Raw genomic sequence first — 19683 nt, 5'->3', positions numbered from 1 at the left:
TTTGTTACTGTGGTACTTATCCTGGAACCTGTACCTATCTATGAATTGTATGGTTTCTATTAAACTGCAGTAACTCATGTTTACATATATTGCTTAAACTAACTCCTCTATGAATTGCCACCTTACTGTGGTGGAGGGGTTTGTGTACCTCCATGAGGGCTGTGTTGTCTGGGACATTAACTATTGTTAGGGTCTCCCAAGCCAAAGTGGTCTCAGGGGAGGGGTCAGAGTAAAAGTGATTTGAAGATCTCATTGAATCGATAACAGGATTAACTACTCACCATGCCTAGAGAAGAGGGAAACTGGGACATCTTCCTGGAGCCAAAACTAGGAGGGGAACTCGCCAGCAAATACCTGGTGGCTAAGCCTTGGTATTTGGGGATTTGTCAGGCGCAATCTAAATGAGCCCCAGATTGTTACATCCAAATGGGCTCACCACCTGCAGAGAGGAAAAAAGGAGATTGGGTGCATTCTAAACTGTATGGTTGCTTACCTTGGTCCGATCCTCAGCTATAGAAGTTGGTTCTAGGGACATGGAACCTCACCTTTCTGGCAGAGAGGTAGGCTAAGCTTGTGGTCGAGATTGAGGGGTATTAGCTAGATATAACTGGTTTTGCCTAAATTCACAGCTTGGGCTCTGGAACCGGTCTCTTTGAGAGACAAATTTTGTCTCTCATTGGTTCATCATCATTGTAAGCAGTAAATTTGATTATTTGCTCCCTAAAATTACATAAGCACTTTTAGAATGGGTTGTCCTACTACAAACACACTATTGGGTTTAACTTTTTTCAAAAATGAATAATTTTTCAAAAGACATCTGAATAAAAACTCTTTGACTGTTGGTTTGAGATTTTCCTTCACAACATGCTGCCAATGAGACATTCAATAGTAATTGAATCAGACTCATTGTCATCTCTTTCTTTACCTTGAGTAGTCAATTCTGTTCTTATTTGTGCTTTTAGAAAATATCAGCAAGGTTAAAACATTTAGCTACGTCGCCCCTCCAATGCCTTTCACATCTGTACACCTGAGCTTTCAGTTCCTGCTTGAATTTTTATGTCAATGTTCTCCTTTTCAACATGCTTTAATTCGTAGTTCTTGAATATGAATTAAAAAGAACTCATGAAGTCAGTGTGTGGTCGCAACTACCTTTGTGCATTTAGTTATGGGAAATGTTTCAGGTGATAGCATTTGTGATTTAATGCTACACTTATGGTACATAGTCAAGTGTAAAAGAAAAAATTGCACATATGCAGCAGATTAATTGGTTTATTAATATTCAAAATAGCCCTTTTTTGGTATAAGGTTTTAAATTTGAGGTATTGGAAGGCTGGAGCACCTGAATTAACCATCAGGTTCAAATCTAAAATGTCCTTCCTGTGAGCTGAACCCTTAATTTGAACATCACTTTTGCAAAAATCCCTCTTTATCCTGAGATCTTCTAAGAAGGACAAACCATGCTAAAAGGCTGTTTTTCAAAGTAACCCTGAGAACATTGTGGTAATAGTTTTGATGCTTTTCATTTGGTTTGTGAACTGATATCATTTGTGACATTTGTCAGATGCAGTGTTTTAATTAAAGTCCAGCAAACAGGGGCTGTAATTAAAAATAAAGACAAGCTGATTTGAAGCAGTAAGAACAGAAATATACAGCAGCCTCTCCTTTGGGTTCCTGTCAAAATAGAACAATGCCCTGAATTTGATAAAAGCGACGAGGAGTTGATGTGATGGCACACAAAAGGTGTCAGGCTGTGTTTTGACGTTGGAGCAAATTCATTTGTGTTTCTATTTGAAAGTCGGCAGCGATAAGCAAGCTTAAAAACAGTGTAGAGAGGAGAAAGAAGTGGACAGAAAAGAGGAAAAAGAAGGAGACAGGCTGTCAGATAAAATGAAATACAGAAACAGACCGCTGGAGTGAGTGACAGGAGACTGACCCAGATGATAAGTTAGAGGAGAATGGTGTGGTCTGGATCATTATGGAATCATGAATAAAAAATACTGTCCTGATCTAAGCTGTTGTGACTGAACTGGGCAGAAAACAACTTGCTTTCAAGTGAATCATGACTGATTTGTCTTTCATGTTTTTAGAGCACAGTAAATAACATTTCCGCATAACAGTCGAATTGTATCAGTCATCTCCTGTAAATAAAAGGGAAAAATAACATTAACCAAGCCTAACACTTTTTTGTTATATTTAAAATTATCTTAAAATGTAAAATACAATGTGCCTAATGTCTGATAAGACATTTAAACACATACATGGAGAACCATGTCACGGCATTATGTTTGCAGTCTTCAAAATTGGAAAGACAACATTATAAAGTACTTTGAAGAAAACGGGAAATATTTCGGTGTCATATTGAGTCTGCCATGATAACTATATATATATATATATATATATATGTATATATAAAGTAAATCTTTTCTTCATTCAGTGCTAATGTTAACAAATGTAAGCACACATGATACATAGATATGCTCCAAAGCTGAATACCAGGATCTTAGCACAAGATTCTGGGCACTATGTACAAACTATCTTTGTGGGTCCCAGTGCTGACTTGATCAATAGATCTCATGTAAAGTTTTCCCATGGTATAGGACAAAGATAATAAATATGATCTGAGTTTAACCTCTAAATGGCACACTGGCTTCTCTGGCCATAGCCCTGGTTCATCTGGGAGACACTCATTGCTCAGCCTCTCATTGTCTTATTCCTTTTCTTTCTTCTCCTCAATCTCTTCCCTACGTTCAGAGCCACCTTCACTTCCCATTTCTGCAGATGCATCTTCTATATTTCTCTCTCTTACAAGGACAACAGACCCCATTTAACTTGTAGCAGCAGAATGATGGTCTGACTGCTGTGTTGTGCTGAACAAATTTGCTTTGCCAAGGGGAGCTTGATGAGTAGAAGGCTCCTCTTGATAAACAGATTTTTGTTTTTTTCAATCTTATTTATTTATTTTGAATAATGGAATTTATGTAATCTTGCTGGACCTGACTTAAGAAAACAGAAAAATACAGGAGAATAGTGAAGAGAAGTAAAAAGAACAGTAGAAAAAAGAATGAGGAGACAAAGATACAACAGATAGAAGCATTGGCCCTTCAATCCAACATAACAGGCAACTAACTGCTACACCTGTACAGAAACACAACAAATAATTTCCTACAGCTTTTACAGGAGAATAAAGCTGACAATCATCAGGAATCCCTAAAAAAAAAAAAAAAATAACCAAGACAACAACAACAAAAATGTATCACAACAACAACCAAAGTAACAGAAACACACACTTAAAGAAAAGTAGCTCTTAGTGTATAAACCCACTGGACAACTCTGACTGTGTCAGCGTGCAGATTATGAGGAATGGAGGGTAATCAGAGATGAGTGTAATTGTGGAAATGCTACCACGTCTCTACAGAGGCTAGAGGCAGACTATGGTGACCCAGAGACCCGGGCCATCAGGAGCAATCCCGGATCGCCCCTTCATTCAGCCAAACTCACTTTCATTATTATATTTTTAGTTAGAAATTTGAAAATGGAACACAAAAAACTTTTTCTTCAAGGATTTCAAGGGCCACTGCCCTAGAGTGGACCACTTCTGATTACATAATAAATTATAAATAAATGATGTTCCAAATTATGCCAGGGGAAAAAAATATTTTAGCTGGGATAAAGTGGTCTCCCATAACTACTGGGGTGCAACATTTCAGTGCTTCATTCCTTAAAAACAAGTCATGTTCTCTTCATCTGTGTCAGACAGCCAAATAAGTTCAAAGGGAAATTTATTTGAAACAAGAGAAGAAGGGTCTCTTCTCAGTTGTTGCTGTGTTTGTGCCTTGTTCCACAGAATTTCCCTTGGAGGGAATTGGAACTTTTGAAACAAATTTAAAAAGTGAGTGCTGTGGCGATGAGATACATAATATTTTCTGCTGGATTAGAGCTCTAATCCACAGGTAATCCCCCGAGAAAGGTAAATAGCTAAATGTCAGCGAGTATCATGTTAAACATACAAATTATAGCAGCCTCTGTCTGTTTTCCATTTAGCCAAACTCCTTGTTTCCATTCCTGACTACAACTAGATTGTAATTGTTTATTATTATATAGGCTACTGTACCTCAAAGCTGAAATAACTGAAATGCTGCTGTGAGCTGACAGCCCCAAAAACAAAAAATAAATAAATAAATAAACAAATAAAATCTTGCTTTTATAGTCTTGGCATTTTATATTTACATTGTAATGTCTGAACTGAGAAGCTACAATTTCTTTGCATGTTCTACTTGTGCATTTGTAGGTTCTCTGCAGGTATTCCAGCTTCTACCCACTATGCATGTTAATTGGTCTCCCAAGGAGTGAGTGTGAACATGAATAATTGTTTGTCTCTCTGTGTTGGCCCTGCGATAGAGTGACGACCTGTCACCTGCTAACTTCCAGGACAGGCTCCAGTCCCCCATGACCCTGAATTGCAATAAACAGTATGGGAAATGAATGAGTGGATTTCTTTTCATATTAGATTCTTAGGATAAATTACATAGAATAAAATCTTAAATTTGAAAATACAAAATGCATTACTCAGGGCTTTATTAAGACTTAATGAAATAATCATGATAGTTAATGGATTTATCACTGTGGTGAATTACCTTGAAGAGATTGGGTAGCATGAGCATTAGATTCATATTCTTCCCCCTTCTTTTAGAAAATAAACTCATACTCTTTTGATTAAAAAATATCTCAGATATACAAGATGTAGACCAATGCTCTACTTATTTAATTTGTAGTTATCATTAATATTCTCCCTTTCTTCTGTCTGTCTCTGTTTCATGTAGATAAAACCTTTCCTTGAGAGGGAACATTTTCTCAGACGTGTTTTTGAGACACGGGGCCATGAGTTGCAGCCGGGGTGACAGTCTTCAAAACCCTTTGACGTGGAACACCTAAAATGGGGACAGGACTGGCCACCGTGCTCTAAGCTAAGCTCTAATTATTAAGAAGAAGCTTTTCCATTCTCCTTTCTCTCCACTCGGATTCTCCCAGCTTGCCTCTAACCTGAAGTCCTTCCAGTTCTGAATTTGAACTGCTGCTGTCTACCTTCTTCTCCTCAACTCATTTTTTTCCTCCTTTCCACTGAGGTGACATCAAACACTCCTAATCCAAACCATGGCCAGCAGACCCTGTTTGTCTTTTCTTTCTCCCTCCCTGTTTCTTTCTCTCCTGCTTCCTGCACTGTTGCTCCTCCACCTGCCTGGTACAGTGAAAGGGGACTGCTGGCTGATAGAGGGGGATAAAGGTTATGTTTGGCTGGCTATCTGCAGTCAGAACCAGCCTCCATATGAGACCATTCCCCAGCACATCAACAGCACGGTCAGTATGAATCTATCTATCAGTAGACCCTTCATAGCTCCACGGGCACATCTTTTAAACCATATACCACCATGCATTCAGAGCTTTGACAGAGTTGCATAAAAGCACAATAACTACTACTGTTGCACTGCTGCAAATAAATTATATATTTTGTTTAATCAATTCAGTACATGTGAAGAATCATGTGAATGGGAAGCTTTTGATTATAGGTATGATAATTCTAATGCAATGTTAATTCTGTTGTACACGCATAAAACTATCAGGTTTTTTTGTTTATTTGTTTTTTGTTTTGTTTTTGTTTTTAATGTAACACACCAGGTCTATATAAATTAGCAAATCAATGAACGTTTTGGTATATAAATTGTTAAAAGATGTTTTTTACTGTCAATATTCGTTTATAGTAAAAGCGGAGATGCTTGCTATTTGCTAACAGGCTTCAGGCTAACAGGCTATGCAAAAAATTAATCTGATATATCTTTAGTAAACTACTTAGTAAGCAACTAAGATTAACATTTCTGCCAGGTATTATTTGTTCATTCTCTTTGACTGAATGTTTAAGTGTTTGTAGCTGCAATTTATCACCTAAAAGTTATCTGTTTTCTTGACTGTCATAGGTCCATGACCTGAGGCTGAATGAGAACAAACTGAAAACAGTGCTATTTACCTCCATGTACCGCTTCACAAACCTAACTGACCTCAATCTAACCAAGAATGAGATCGGCTATATTGAGGATGGAGCTTTTGCTGGACAGGCCAACCTACAGGTCTGCAATCAATAACCAAACTTTGTCTTCATGTATGCCTTTACTTAAAATCTTTGTTGCCATGTTCTAATTTATATTTTGGGGAAACTATAAAGAGCAGCGGTTTTTAAGGGTTCAGAACAATACATTCTAGTTCACAACATTTCCTGTTTTGTCACTCAAGTTAATTTCAGAATATAACATTTTGCGAGATCAGTCAGGAAAATAGAACATAGCATTTAAAGCTGCATTTTCTGAAGTGCATTTATCCATGTTACATTTATTGATATTGTGGGGTATCAAAATTGCACCACTATGTTTCAACAATAGAGCAAATGGAAAAACCAAACACTGTCTCTAAAGCATGTCTCTCACATTTTAATTGCAATTATTGTTGCAATTTTAAACATTGCAACTACATTTCACTAAATCCTACACAATTCTCCTTTAAACTGATGTAAAAACATTGTAACAAATATCTTATGAACAAGTCCATTACGATGAAAGAAAGATATGTAATCTATAAAAAATTAGGAATTGTTTCACCACCAAATGTTAAATGAATTACTTTTGTGGAGTTTTCTATTACATTTTTAAAGAGATATTGCCTCTTTTCATGCCAGGTTCTCCAGCTAGGCTACAACAAACTGACCAACCTGACTGAAGGCATGTTGAGAGGTCTGGGTCGAATGCAGTGCCTCTTTTTGCAACATAACCTTATTGAAGTCATTGCCACCAATGCCTTCTGGGAGTGCCCCAACCTCAGCAGTCTGGACTTATCATCCAATAAGTTGGCTCGTCTTGACCCCTCTACTTTTACTGTCCTCAGTAGGCTGATGGTGTGTGAACTAGCAGGAAACCCATTCCACTGTGGCTGTGAGCTCTACAGCTTTCTCACTTGGCTGGAGGAGTTTAACAATGTTACCCACACCTACGATCGCCTCCAGTGTGAAAGTCCTCTAGAAATGACTGGTTACCCTCTCCTGAGTCCAGTGCCTGGCCATGGAAGAAATGCTCGTTACATTCTTTTATCTCTCTGTCGAGATGGTGTGATTATACCAGGAATGACTTCCCAGATGCCAGACTCAGATGGCTCAGGAATGGGTTTGGACAACCCAGACCAAGGTCTGTATCAACAGCCAACTGTAACGTCCACTGCTGACCCAAGTTATAACCATCAGATTTCTGTGAAACTTCAAACAGTCTCCCTCAACACTGCCTCTTTAAAGGTACACATTCCACGGCCATTCAGTAAGATGTACATCCTCTCCCAGTACAACCACACTTATGTTGAAGACATTATGCCTCTTAGAAAGAATAATGAAGTAATTACTTTGGACAAGCTGAAACCACACACCAACTACACCTATTGCGTGGCTTCTGCTAGTAAATCTCAGCGTTACAACCATACTTGTCTGACCTTTACCACACGAGCTATGGGGCCAGAGGACCATCGAACCAATCCATCCACAACTACCCACTACATTATGACCATCCTGGGATGTCTGTTTGGCATGGTCATTGTACTTGGATTTGTTTATTACTGTCTCAGGAGAAGACGCATCCAGGAAGAAAAAGAAAAAGCTATAAGTGTGAAGAAAACAATTCTGGAGATGAGGTGCGAGTTGATTTTAAATGTTTGTACATTGTACACGAAGGCTTAAGATGTTAATAGCAATCTTTTTTGCATGTATGTGTATGTGATGCTTCAACAAAAACAATTATAACAGCAAAAACATTTTACCTTCTTTGCTAATTATGCCTCATGAATCAGTTAAATAGGTGTTTTCCTTTATTACTTTCATTTGGTGTAATTTTCTTTTTCTTGGGCAGTAGAGTTTGGTATAACTTCTATAAGATTTAACTGAAAATAAGAGGACTGTGTCATTTCATTGCACCACAAAAAAAAAAAACAACAAAACTAGAAAACATGGAAACAAATGCTTAACATAGGTGTATTGTTTTCTAAAAAGTAAACCTGTGTTTTTTTTAGGTATGGTCCAGAAGCAGCTGCTGCAGTGGTCAATGACCCAGGAGCCATGCAGCGTCTCCAGGAACAGGCTCACCACCAACACCACCATTCCGGAGGAGCTGGGGGCAAACTGCCTCCATCTGTCTCTTCTAGCACAGGAATGCTCCATGGATCAGCCAACACCAGTTCTTCCCGCCTCTCCACCTTACCACAGGTAGAAAAAATGGCTACTGCCTTTTCAGAGGCAATGGGCGGCAAAGGCAATTATATGGATGTTAGGACAACAGGAGTGACAGGGGAAGTGAGAGAGGGAATTGTGGCTGCCGGAGGACCGGGGACAGGAGGGGAAGTAGTTGTTGACATGCGAGGTGGAGCTGAAAATGGGACAGAGGTTGGGGACGATTCAGATGACGATGGTCGTGGCTCCGCATCAGAGATCTCGACCATTGCCAAGGAGGTGGACAAGGTCAACCAAATCATAAACAACTGTATTGATGCCCTTAAGTTAGATGCTTCATCTAATGTTGTGACCACAGCTGACAATGGCAATTCTGTGTCCTCCTCCCAACCTCCTTGCATTCCGTCTCTTCCACGCAATCTTCTGCCCCTCTCACCTGGCCACCCTGGAGATCAAATTATGGCCTCTTCACCTAAGGTTCATCCAAAGTCTCATTCTCAGCCTCACCTTCAGCCACAACCTCAGTCCCATCCTCAGCCCCACCCACAGCTACATCAGCCTCATCCACCTTCTATGGCCCCAGTGCCCCTGGTCATGCCACTGTCTGAACGGCCTGGCATCAGTGGTGGTGGGTTTCTCTCCCCTCCTTATCGTGACCCACCCCCAGCTAATGCAGTGCGGCCACTTCAAAGGCAGTTGAGCGCTGAGACTGCTGTGGTGAAGAACCGGTGTGGTGCTACTGCTGCAGGATCTGTCAAGGGCACAAGAGTGTTCAGCGTTGATATCCCTGAGCCGCGCAATGATCCACCCAAGTACCCAGCTGACAAGAGCAGCCCTGCTGGTTGTGGTGGAGGGAGTGGAAGTGGGGGAGGTGGAGGCGGTGGAGTAGGGGGCTGCAATGGGAATGGGAAGGGAAACCTAAATGGTGCCGGAGTAAGTTTGAATGGGGGAGGGAAGGGGTGTAAGAATGCAAATGGGGCTGGATGTGGAGTCATTGGCCCAGGACAGCAACAGCACCACCTGGAGGTTCAGCCAGACTACCACAGCTCAGAGCACCGGCACTCCTTTCCTGCCCTCTACTATGAGGGTGGCAATGACTCACCCTCACCAGCCCAAAAGGCTTCATTCCTCAAGCCATTGGGCCGCACCAAGAGGGATGCCACAGCCACCTATTCGCAGCTGTCTCCATCTCGTCACCACAACTACAACTCTGGCTACTCCTCAAGTCCAGAGTACTCATCTGAGAGCACACTGCGCATCTGGGAGCGATTCCGTCCATACAAGAAAAGCCCCAGAGAGGAAGCATCATATATAGCAGCAGGCCATGCTCTGCGTAAGAAGGTGCAGTTTGCCAAGGACGAGGACCTACATGATATCTTAGACTACTGGAAGGGTGTTTCTGCCCAGCAGAAGCTGTGAGTTGGGAAATCAAACTTCAATGCCCTATGTGAGATTGTGAACACCAACAGCAGACTAGTGAAGTGAATAGATGTAAATGTAGCAAGACAGATAATAAAATTTCCTCAGAAGTGTCTATTGAATTGGGCCGTTTAGCTGCTGGATCCACAGATAAAGAGGAATTCTCTCTGGGTGATTTATTTTAAAGAGTGATTCTGTGACAATTCATGACATTTATAGTGGTTGTTCTCAAGGTTGGCATTTTTTTTTTCATCACATTACTGAGTGATAATTACCAGAAATCAAGCTGTTCACCAGACTGCCTCATACTGGGCACTTTGGTCCTTGCAGCCTTCACAGACTGGTTGACTCCCTGCTAATGAGCAAAGTCGAGGTGGTGACAAGCAAGTGTCTTCTACCTCATTACTGACACATTGTAGCTCAGCTATCTCTCTAGAAACAGCTCCATTCATGACTTAAGCCCTGTCCATTTTTCTCTAATACCATCAAACCACCATTCACAAAACAATCATTCCGTTGCACCGCTTGCACCTGCTCTGCTATAGACACACCATTCAGAGTGATAATGAATGAGCAGGATTAAAAAAACAGGTGCATTTGTATTAGAATAGTCCGAGTCCACCTCTTTGGGGAAGGCATTAAATGATACTTATCAGACTAATTGTTCTCTCTGGCAAATAGCCAGTGTAAGAGAAGGTTGGAGAGGCTGTTTGTTAGGCATGATTATTGATTTGAAACATCCAGTTACATATGTCCAGTGGTGTGTGGACATACAGTTTGTGCATGTTAGGGTGAGTGATAACATTTGGATGGGAGAGTGAGGTTGAAGCTAAGTTATTCATTATTCTCAGGCTCCTCCATAAGAGCAATGTTGATAGCTAATAGATAAGAGTAGATAACAACTCAGTAGGGGATCTATATTTTTTCTTTTCTTTATTATTTTTCTTTGTTTGTGCATATGAGTATGTAAATGGATGAAGATTTGCCCAGCCAGCACATCTACTCTACATTAAGTAAATCCTTTCAAAACCTTCAGGCATTTTTGTTCTATAGCCAATTTACTCTTTTTTCTTTTGAGAAGTGAAGCTATGAGTTGGGAATTTTACAGTATTGAAATTTACATTTCAATACTGTGAGTCTTGTAGAAAATACTGCAGATCGAGTGGTGCACGTTGTAGAAGGCAGGCGTTAGCTCCTATATTAAAAAACTCAGTAATCACATTTAGGAAAGACTGCAGACTGAGAGCAGGTTAGAGGTTTCCAGTAACTGCATCTAATTCTGAACATGTCAGTGTTAAGGAGACGAGACAAGGTTCAGTGGGTTTTTCAGCTGTAGATGTATCAGCTCAAGGCAAGACTGCATAGAAATATTCCCTTCACTACACAGCGAAATAAAATGAATGGTAAGAGGAGTGAAGGCCCCAGGGATATTTTCTGCCTCAAACTGGATGACTCTACAATCACTATATGACCCTGCTGTGGTCTGGGTAGTAGGTGGTAGCTTGCTATGGACCAAAGTGCCCTTGGGAGGTATTATTTATTAAATTTCTTATCATATTTACCTTTTTTCTAATGTGGTTAATAGAGCATAGACTAAAAATTAAATGACCTGCCTTTTGTAATCTGCTGTATTATTATTTAGGATTAGGTTTTCAATACAAGGTTGTGTTACTAAAATTGGCCAAATCAAAAAGGAGCAAGGCTTGGTGCTACTTTAGACCAAGAAAGAAGCTATTGTGACACATTATTCTTAAAGCCCTTAAGCACAAATGACCCAGCTGTGAATAATTCTAAATGTTTAAATCTTTTATCAAAACACAAGCGCTTCATCCAATTTAGTAATCCATCTTAGTGTCTAGTCAAGGAGAAGGTTATGTTTTTGGTGACGTATGTTTGTCTGCCTGTTAGCAACATAACCCTAAAAAGTATAATATATATATATATATATATATATATATATATATATATATATATATATATATATATATTATATTCTGGATCTGGTGCTCTCTGAGTTCTTCACGTTCTGACTATTCTCATACTGACCTCTGGCTCTCTGCTGTAGTATATTTAAACTAAAAAGGCAAAAATTCTGTTTTGAGTTTAATTAAATAATTTCCCTCAGTGTTTTTTTCCCCCGCCCACCACCTTTGTCGTTCTTAATGGGGTAAATTGATGGCTAATTTGCTGAGATTATTGTTGTACCATCATCCAAGGTTAGGCAACCATACTGATATTAACTTCAGAAGACCAGCAGCCTGCTTGAAATTAATGACAGCTGTTTTTGACTGCCAGGCTTTTTTTTCTCTACCTCTCTGCCTTTCTCATCAGATCCTTAATCACATTCCACTTATTAACATTTTCTCAATGTTTGGCAGGCAGGAATAATCTTTAGACAAATGCACTAAAGAACTAAAACAGATTTTACACTGTAGCATGACTCTGCAGGTTACGGTGTCCTAGGTCTAGGATCTTACCTACTGGGCATAATTCTTTCTCTTTTCAATCTAATTGGTCAGGATTGTTCAGTTTGTCATGCCTGGAAGGAAAGCATTTCTATTAGATTCTGCGCTAGGTTAACCCTGTCATCATGGTCTAAATGGAGCTTGAATTACGCCGTTGCTTGAAGCCTGAGTTTAAAAAAGAAAACTAGTGCAGGTGGTAGCATTCACTTTGACCTATAAAGATGTCTGGGCACAGAATAGGCTTCATTCAAAATGTCAGAAAGTAGTATATGAACTTGTGAGAGGTACAGAAACATGAAATTATTACTTTACTTAAATATTCTTTTGTTGTTTTGTGTTATTTTGTTTTCAAGTATTTAGCGATATATATATAAATATATATATATATATATATATATATATATGTATATATTTACATATATATATGTGTGTGTGTGTGTGTGTGTTTCTTTTTCTTTTGTTCCTTCTTTTGTTCCTTCTAATATAGCCAACATTTTTTTTTCTTTGTTCGCTTTATCCTTCTATGTCTTCTACAGCATTCCATCCAATAGACCCACTAGCACTCACAATGGGATTACAAAACCATGATATTATTTAAATTTTAGCTCGATAGAACTTAATGCAGGTTAGTGGGACCCCATTAAAAACACAGAACAAATTCCCTTAGGTATCACGTTGAATAGTCTACATCTTTTGAAGGAGATTTTGTTTTAGCCTTTCCTTCAAATTTCACTGGCAGCTTCTTTCCCTGCTAGCCCCAAAGAATCACCAGCCAATTGTTTTTAAAGGAACATCAGAGGCAATGCAGAGGTAGAGACTTTTGAAAAATAATGACCTCATTTGGAAGAATTGAGAGAATCGAGCTGAGGCTACCCGCGATATACCCCAAAGGCCCTGTGTTAGATGTGCGGAAAAACATTAGCTTAGCTTTTCATCAGTCTTATGTGTCCTATTCTTAAGAATATTCTTCTTTTGTGTCTTACAGTCCAGTAATTGCAACATTTTATTTAATTTCAATAAGCTTCTCCTTTATTAGTGTCTTTTGCAAACAGCCTGTATTTAGTGAAATGTCAAATTTGATGGCCAAGCCTTGCTCCTATGTTCGCCATTTCTCAGCAAGAATTAGTTTCAGGCACTGGAAGGTTTTTATCTCACTTCACTGAGGGGTATCTGGCTTCAGCCCCCAGGGACCAGAATCCAGAAGTCAAGAGTGACTGACGGATGTATAAATATTGTACCTTTGGGATCAACACTATGTCATCTCGCTTGTCTCTCCAGTTAACTACAGTGAGGAATCAATGCAATGGGATCACTGCCAGTCTTAGGCCTCCAGAGGAAAAAAAGTAAAAGGAAACAACTGAAATGTCGTAACTTGTGGCAGTCTCCAGGGAGAAAAGTAAAATTCTGTCTGTCCAGAGCTGGGAATACCAGAAGTACAGCAAGTTGTGGTGTTTTTTTCAGACATCAGATACTCCAAGAAAAGAAAAGAAATAAAAACAAATAAATGAAAAAAAAACAAAAAAAAAACCTCCTAGTTCAGTTCAAGATTATAGTCACTGTGATTAAAAGCCACTGGGTCCAGATTCACTTTGGCTTTGTGCCTGGTGTAAACCTTTTTTAAAATTAGTTGTTTGTAGATCAGTGCAGTTTTAGTATGCCACCTGCAGAACTAAACACTCCCATAGGTGCTATTTTTGATTTGCAACATAGCATTAATTAGCCTGAGACAATAATTCTGCCTTTGGCAGGAACATCTTTGGTGAATGGTCAAGAAACTTTTATGATTATTTTATAGATAGTTTTTACATATCTCATACAAAGTCTTTAGGGGTTTTACAATGTCCTTAACAGTTCTACTGGCTGCCTCTGGACTCATTGCTACACAGGTTTGCTTTATAATTTCAGTTATGCAAGTTCTTGAAGTTCAGGCTTATTGAAAAACACAAATCAATAGTCATGGAAAATTATTGAAAGGCTGTTCCGATTTCCTCCCTTTGGAGTTGTAGTTGCTTTCAATGTGAACCTTTATTACACAATCTAAAGACTTTCAATGGCTCCCTGGGAATGGCAGTGAAGTCTTTTTGCCCTTATTTGATTAAAGTTTCAAATCCATGCTATCACATCTGCACTACAAATATTGCACTTTGCATTAACACTGTTGGCATTAAAGCGTGAGGAAAAAGTTAGTCTCATAGTTGCAGGAGGAAATCCAGAAGCATTTCCCTTTTCAACCCCTTATACCCCTGTATTATTTTTCATTAGCAAGTTAATGGCCTCTAAGAACCTGTTTCACGAATACAACTTTTTGTAATGTTTCCTGGAGTTTCATATCAGTATAGACAATGGAAGTCTTGGGATAGAAATTACGCTGTAAAAGAGTTTAACAATACATTCTTGTAATTTATAATTTAATCTCTGACTTTACAGAATTGCAGATTTATTTCCCTCCCATTCTACCAAGGGGAATATTATATTTACGTTTTAAACATGTAAAATATAGAACTTTTTTTCTTTCTTACACCAGATACATCTCAGAGGCTACAATTTAGTGCAGTTTGAAGATGAGTATTTTTATGCTAAAATGTGAAAGAATGAAACAGTCCTGCTTCCCACTGAAGGCCCATAGAGTGCCCCCTTTTCCCCCATCCCTTTGTGTTTTCAACTATTATTCAGACAGTTCATATGGTATGATTATTTGATTATTTGGTATGATACACAAAAGATATTCAAAATGCTAGTCCAAAAGATGCAGGAGTCAGTTGTGACAAAACAACGTTCACAGTTTTTAGTGGCATGTTGGTGCCACGTTCATGCAGTGTTTGAGGTAAACAAACATATGCAGAGCCTGACCACTTTCTTAGGCCGTTATCAGTTTTGACAGGCAGAGCCAAAGCTCAAGTAGCATTCTTCATTCTGTATTACAGGGGTATCTTGATATATAATAAAACTGGATTGAAATAACAGCTCTCTGTTGTGACCAGAATATATATCTTAATCCTCTAGATCATCTCATCAAAAAGAAGTGGCTTGAGGCAATTTTCAGGCTTGGTGAAAGTACTGCTGGAAAGGCTCTGTCCAGAGCCAAAACATTCCCCTCAATAAAACATGTATCTAGTTAGACTAAGTTCCCAGATGGCCAACTAACAAGGCATAGAGTAATTCAGAAGCTTATAAAATACTACAAATTCAAATACTCATATTTTAATAAAAAACAAAAAAAAAAACAAAACAAAAAAAAAACAAAATAGAAACTGGTGTGTTATTTTGAAAGCATTTTGTTATATATTGTTTATTCTTCGGCACAACACAGCAGCCAGACCATCATTCTGCTTGCTATGATGCTGGAAAGGACAAGTTAAAAAATAATAATAATATATAATATAATTATAATATAATATAATATAATATATATATATATATATATATATATATATATATATATATATATATATATATATATATATATATATATGAGACATTTTGAAATATTTTTATATCATCAGATAGATCCTTGTCTTGTTAAGGTAACACATTAAGGTAACACAGCCTTCACAGGTGTGAGCTAACTGAGTACTTTCAGCACTTTAAATATAAGCACTGTGACAATGAAATGCTCTTTGGCTCTGTCTCTGTTCAGCGATGCTCTGCTTCGTGGTTGGCTCTAATTGAAAGCTGTACAGCTCAGCCCTCTACTCATATATGTTTTAGACAGACTTAGCCGACCTTGGCGCTGGCCACTTTTATTGGCTATATGAAGGAAGCAGGACTGTAATGTAAATGCACACAGGGTTATTTGTCTTCTATTGAGGTTGAGTCATAATTTTGTGGATTCATTCGTGGGTTGACATGATCCTTTTGACTCATCGTCAACTTAATGAGAACAACTGACCAAGGGAGTTCCCTTGTGAAAGTCACACATGAAAAAAGCTGAGAAGTTTCTACCGGTGGCCAACTGTGACAAACACACACTCTCACATTTACACACACAGACACTAATGTAGAGAATAAATTAATATATTGTACGTGTAGTGTAGTTTAGACTTCCACACACACAACATACTTCTAACACATGAATGGGTATACATAACACAAACACATTCACATTTGTATACAACAATACTTTTCTGCACACACAGACACAACATACTAGTTTCACAAAATGCCTACACAAAATATGGACTGAATATTTTAATCAACGTTTACAGACACAAATGGTCTTAAAAGTGCCAAAATGGCAAGTTTTATGTGCAGGTGCAATGGAACCAAACATCTGTAGAAATGTAGAAATGAACTTAATGTCTTTACAGGCTGAACGGCCAAAGTGTCTAATTTCTTTGTTGCTGATGTTATAAACTTATCTTTTTTCTTTTATTTTCCTTTTTTATTTTTTACAACTTATTGCATTTTCAATGTATTGATGTTCTGTTTTGACCTGCTATCTCTGTGAAAAATGAAACTGTTAATTATGTCATATCTGGAGTTCTCGTGTCCCTCTGATCTGTCTTTAGAGCCACAATGCATATATATATATATATATATATATATATATATATATATATCCTATTTATTAGATACACAGTAACTGAGAGCACAAATTTAATTCAACTAGTTTAACCAAACATATGTAAATATTTCAATTTATATTAAGCTTTTCTCCAACCAAAACTTTAAATGGTTTACTGATTTCCTGTTTTTAGCTTTACAGGTACAGGCTTATCAAGCTTGACTGATAATATGCTCTTGGTATTGCTTGCCATTGGCCTTGTTTTTCAATCTTTCTTGAAATAATAATAGTGGTTTGGCTTTGCTCCTTTAAAGACTGAGCTTGCATTTGCTGTAAGAATAATTATTATGATTGAGTCCTGGAACTATACTGTTTGTGAATTTTATATATTTCATTTTAGAATAAATTAACTTAATATAAACTTAGGTACACGAATAAGAAACTTGTTGCAGTTTTCTTTATTTTCTTGTAATCCCAGACCCAGTCCTCTGTGCCATATCAACAACTCTTTGCTACTGATGGTGTTCTGCTGTAAATTTGTTGTTGTGTGTCAGAGCAGTCCCGGCGCCCGGACAGAGTACCATGGCCGACATTTGATCGCTGGGGGTGGGCCCCATTTATCCAATTCATTTTTACTTTATTGGAGGACAAATTCCAGTATAATAATGCAATATTTGGTATAGCACACAATAAAAAAAGATTTTTTTTTTTCCTCTACGACATAAAAAGGAATGAAAAAAAGTTTTGCTGACACTTAAAATCGGATCTAGCAAATATCAGACGTAACAGGACAGATTTAAGATAAAATAGAACATTTAATTTATGAATAACAAAGTCAATCTAGTCATTTCAACCGATAAACAGACTTTAGAATTAAATGACAGACGGGTCGAGATCTGTTAATCAAAAACCCTAAACAGCAACATTATGCGAGAGACGTTCAGATCCATGGATCAAATTCTACACAAAACAATATAAACCTCAGATGTTTTCATCATGCGCTAGCCACTAAACAAACTTCCACACCCCAGCCAAAAGAGGAACTGTGGTGGTACACTCAGTAAACTACTAACCTGGACAAGTTTACAAAAGTTCGTCTTAGAGAGAGAAAGGCAAGTAGAGCTCAATCAAACTGATCCTGGTTCATTTTGTATAAATTCAGCTCTGTAAAGCATCAGGAAACATCTGCAGAAGACAAAAACAGACATACTAAACATGTAATTACAACTTATTACACTTATTAAGGACGGGTCAGAATGCCTTTTATCCAGCAGACGATGCCTCCAGAGGAAGAGGAGAAGACGGGACACATGCTGTGGTTACTATCTTGCTAGGTCTTGTCACATTGTTGGGATCATCCAAACTACTTGAAGTGGTTGATTCTTGCTGTGTGACACCTGACACATGTTCCTGTCTTCACGTTACCATTGGCCCACTTTCTTATGTCCATTGTCTAAAGGTATCAGTCTGCTACTTATTCACTGAACCTAGTTAATGACTTCGTACCAAGAATTGTGATAATTTAAAGAACATATTGTGTTTTCTAAGTTATCGCTGGATTTGGTGATAACAAAACACACATGCCACATGAAAATATCTGGAGAGATAAATTATCTTAATGCACAAACCACATTTGGGAACTGATATAAGATAATTAATTACCACTATAAAATGACTATTAAATAATGATAAATGAAAATCATGTTGAAAAGTATATTAATTAAATGAAAAGGCTGGATGGGTGGGCCTGACTTGTGAATGGGCGGGCTTGCCCACTGGGGCCCACCCATAGCGTCGGATCTGTGTCAGAGTGAATATGAATTAATCAGATGCACAGTGATGATACAGCATGGTGAAAAAGAATCAAAACATGTGAAGTGCCTGAAAGTTTTGCACAATACTACAAGTGTAATTTGTGTCTCACTGGGAGAATGCATGTGAATTTTATCTGCCCTCAAAAAAGCTGTTGTGTCACATTTCAGCTCTGCATGAGTGCATTCTCAACATGTCATGGAATAGCATTCTTACTGGTATGTGTGTGTGTGTGTGTATACATGTGTGTGAATGTGTGTGTGAGTATGTGGCTGACAAGTTGTTATGAGGGTTCATTCTATGGAAGGAGAGACAGATGAGGCTGGATATCTGAAGCATTTTTTAATTAATCTGTCTTTTGGTCTCAGATGCTCTTCGATTATGCTGTACTCATACACTGACATCATGTCACTCACACACACAAATACACATGCATTTATAATCTTGCTTTGATGCACAAGCACAGATAGGACGTGCATGCTACCAGTGTCATACATTTACAAGTATGCACTCTGAATGTAAACAGTCAACCAGACACATGTCCCACACAGGCACTGACTGCTGTCTGCGGTATTAAAATTGCATGCTTATTCACACATGTTCCACACAATTACACACAACTTCCACATTGCCTGTCATTTCTTCATTTTGCTGGTTGAGAAAATTCCATTTCATCACTTTGTATAAGTATTTCATTCTTTACCCTCCAGCTTCTGTATAGTCTATTAGCATCAGCACAACAGGGTACTTACCACATGCATTACTGAAGTGGTGGTAAAGTGGTGTGCTGACTTCCCCAAATCCCATATTGCAGCACTGCAAGTAGAAGCTGGATTATACATGGGTGTCTGCATTTTGACAGTCTGGTTGAGAACTGACTGTCAAAAATGTCCTGGAACAAGGTAAAGGTATTTAAATTCATCAGTGATGCATGCCTTGGCCATTATATGTGAATAAAAAAGGTCACACTAATATTTTGTTGGACCACCTTTAACTTTGATTACGGCAACATGTACTGTGACATTGCTTTGATAAACGTCTGCAATGTCACAAGATTTATTTCCATCCATTGTTGCATTAAATTTTCACCAATATCTTGTATTGATGATGGAGAGTACGACCACAATGCAAAGCCTTCTCCAGCACATCATAAAGATTCTCAATGGGGTCAGGGTCTGGACTCTGTGGTGGCCAATCCATGTGTGAAAATGATATTTCCTGTTCCCTGAACCAAT

At 38.3% G+C, this 19683-nt stretch overlaps 1 protein-coding gene across 1 annotated transcript in view; it reads left to right on the top strand.

The window, feature by feature from the left end:
* LOC121638892 (protein phosphatase 1 regulatory subunit 29-like) overlaps positions 1-10179 on the top strand; it is a 237428-nt gene extending 227249 nt beyond the window's left edge. Inside the window, exons 6-9 of the mRNA XM_041983962.1 lie at positions 4821-5355; positions 5970-6119; positions 6722-7716; positions 8092-10179. Of these exons, the coding sequence (XP_041839896.1) occupies positions 5152-5355; positions 5970-6119; positions 6722-7716; positions 8092-9667 (2925 nt within the window). The 5' untranslated portion in view covers positions 4821-5151 and the 3' untranslated portion in view covers positions 9668-10179. The remainder of the gene's footprint in view (positions 1-4820; positions 5356-5969; positions 6120-6721; positions 7717-8091) is intronic.
* Positions 10180-19683: the final 9504 nt, after the last annotated feature.

This window comes from Melanotaenia boesemani, chromosome 4, assembly GCF_017639745.1.
Source record: "Melanotaenia boesemani isolate fMelBoe1 chromosome 4, fMelBoe1.pri, whole genome shotgun sequence".
NCBI lineage: Eukaryota > Metazoa > Chordata > Actinopteri > Atheriniformes > Melanotaeniidae > Melanotaenia > Melanotaenia boesemani.
Note: the sequence above shows the minus strand (reverse complement) of the source record. Positions and strands in the feature narration are given on the sequence as shown.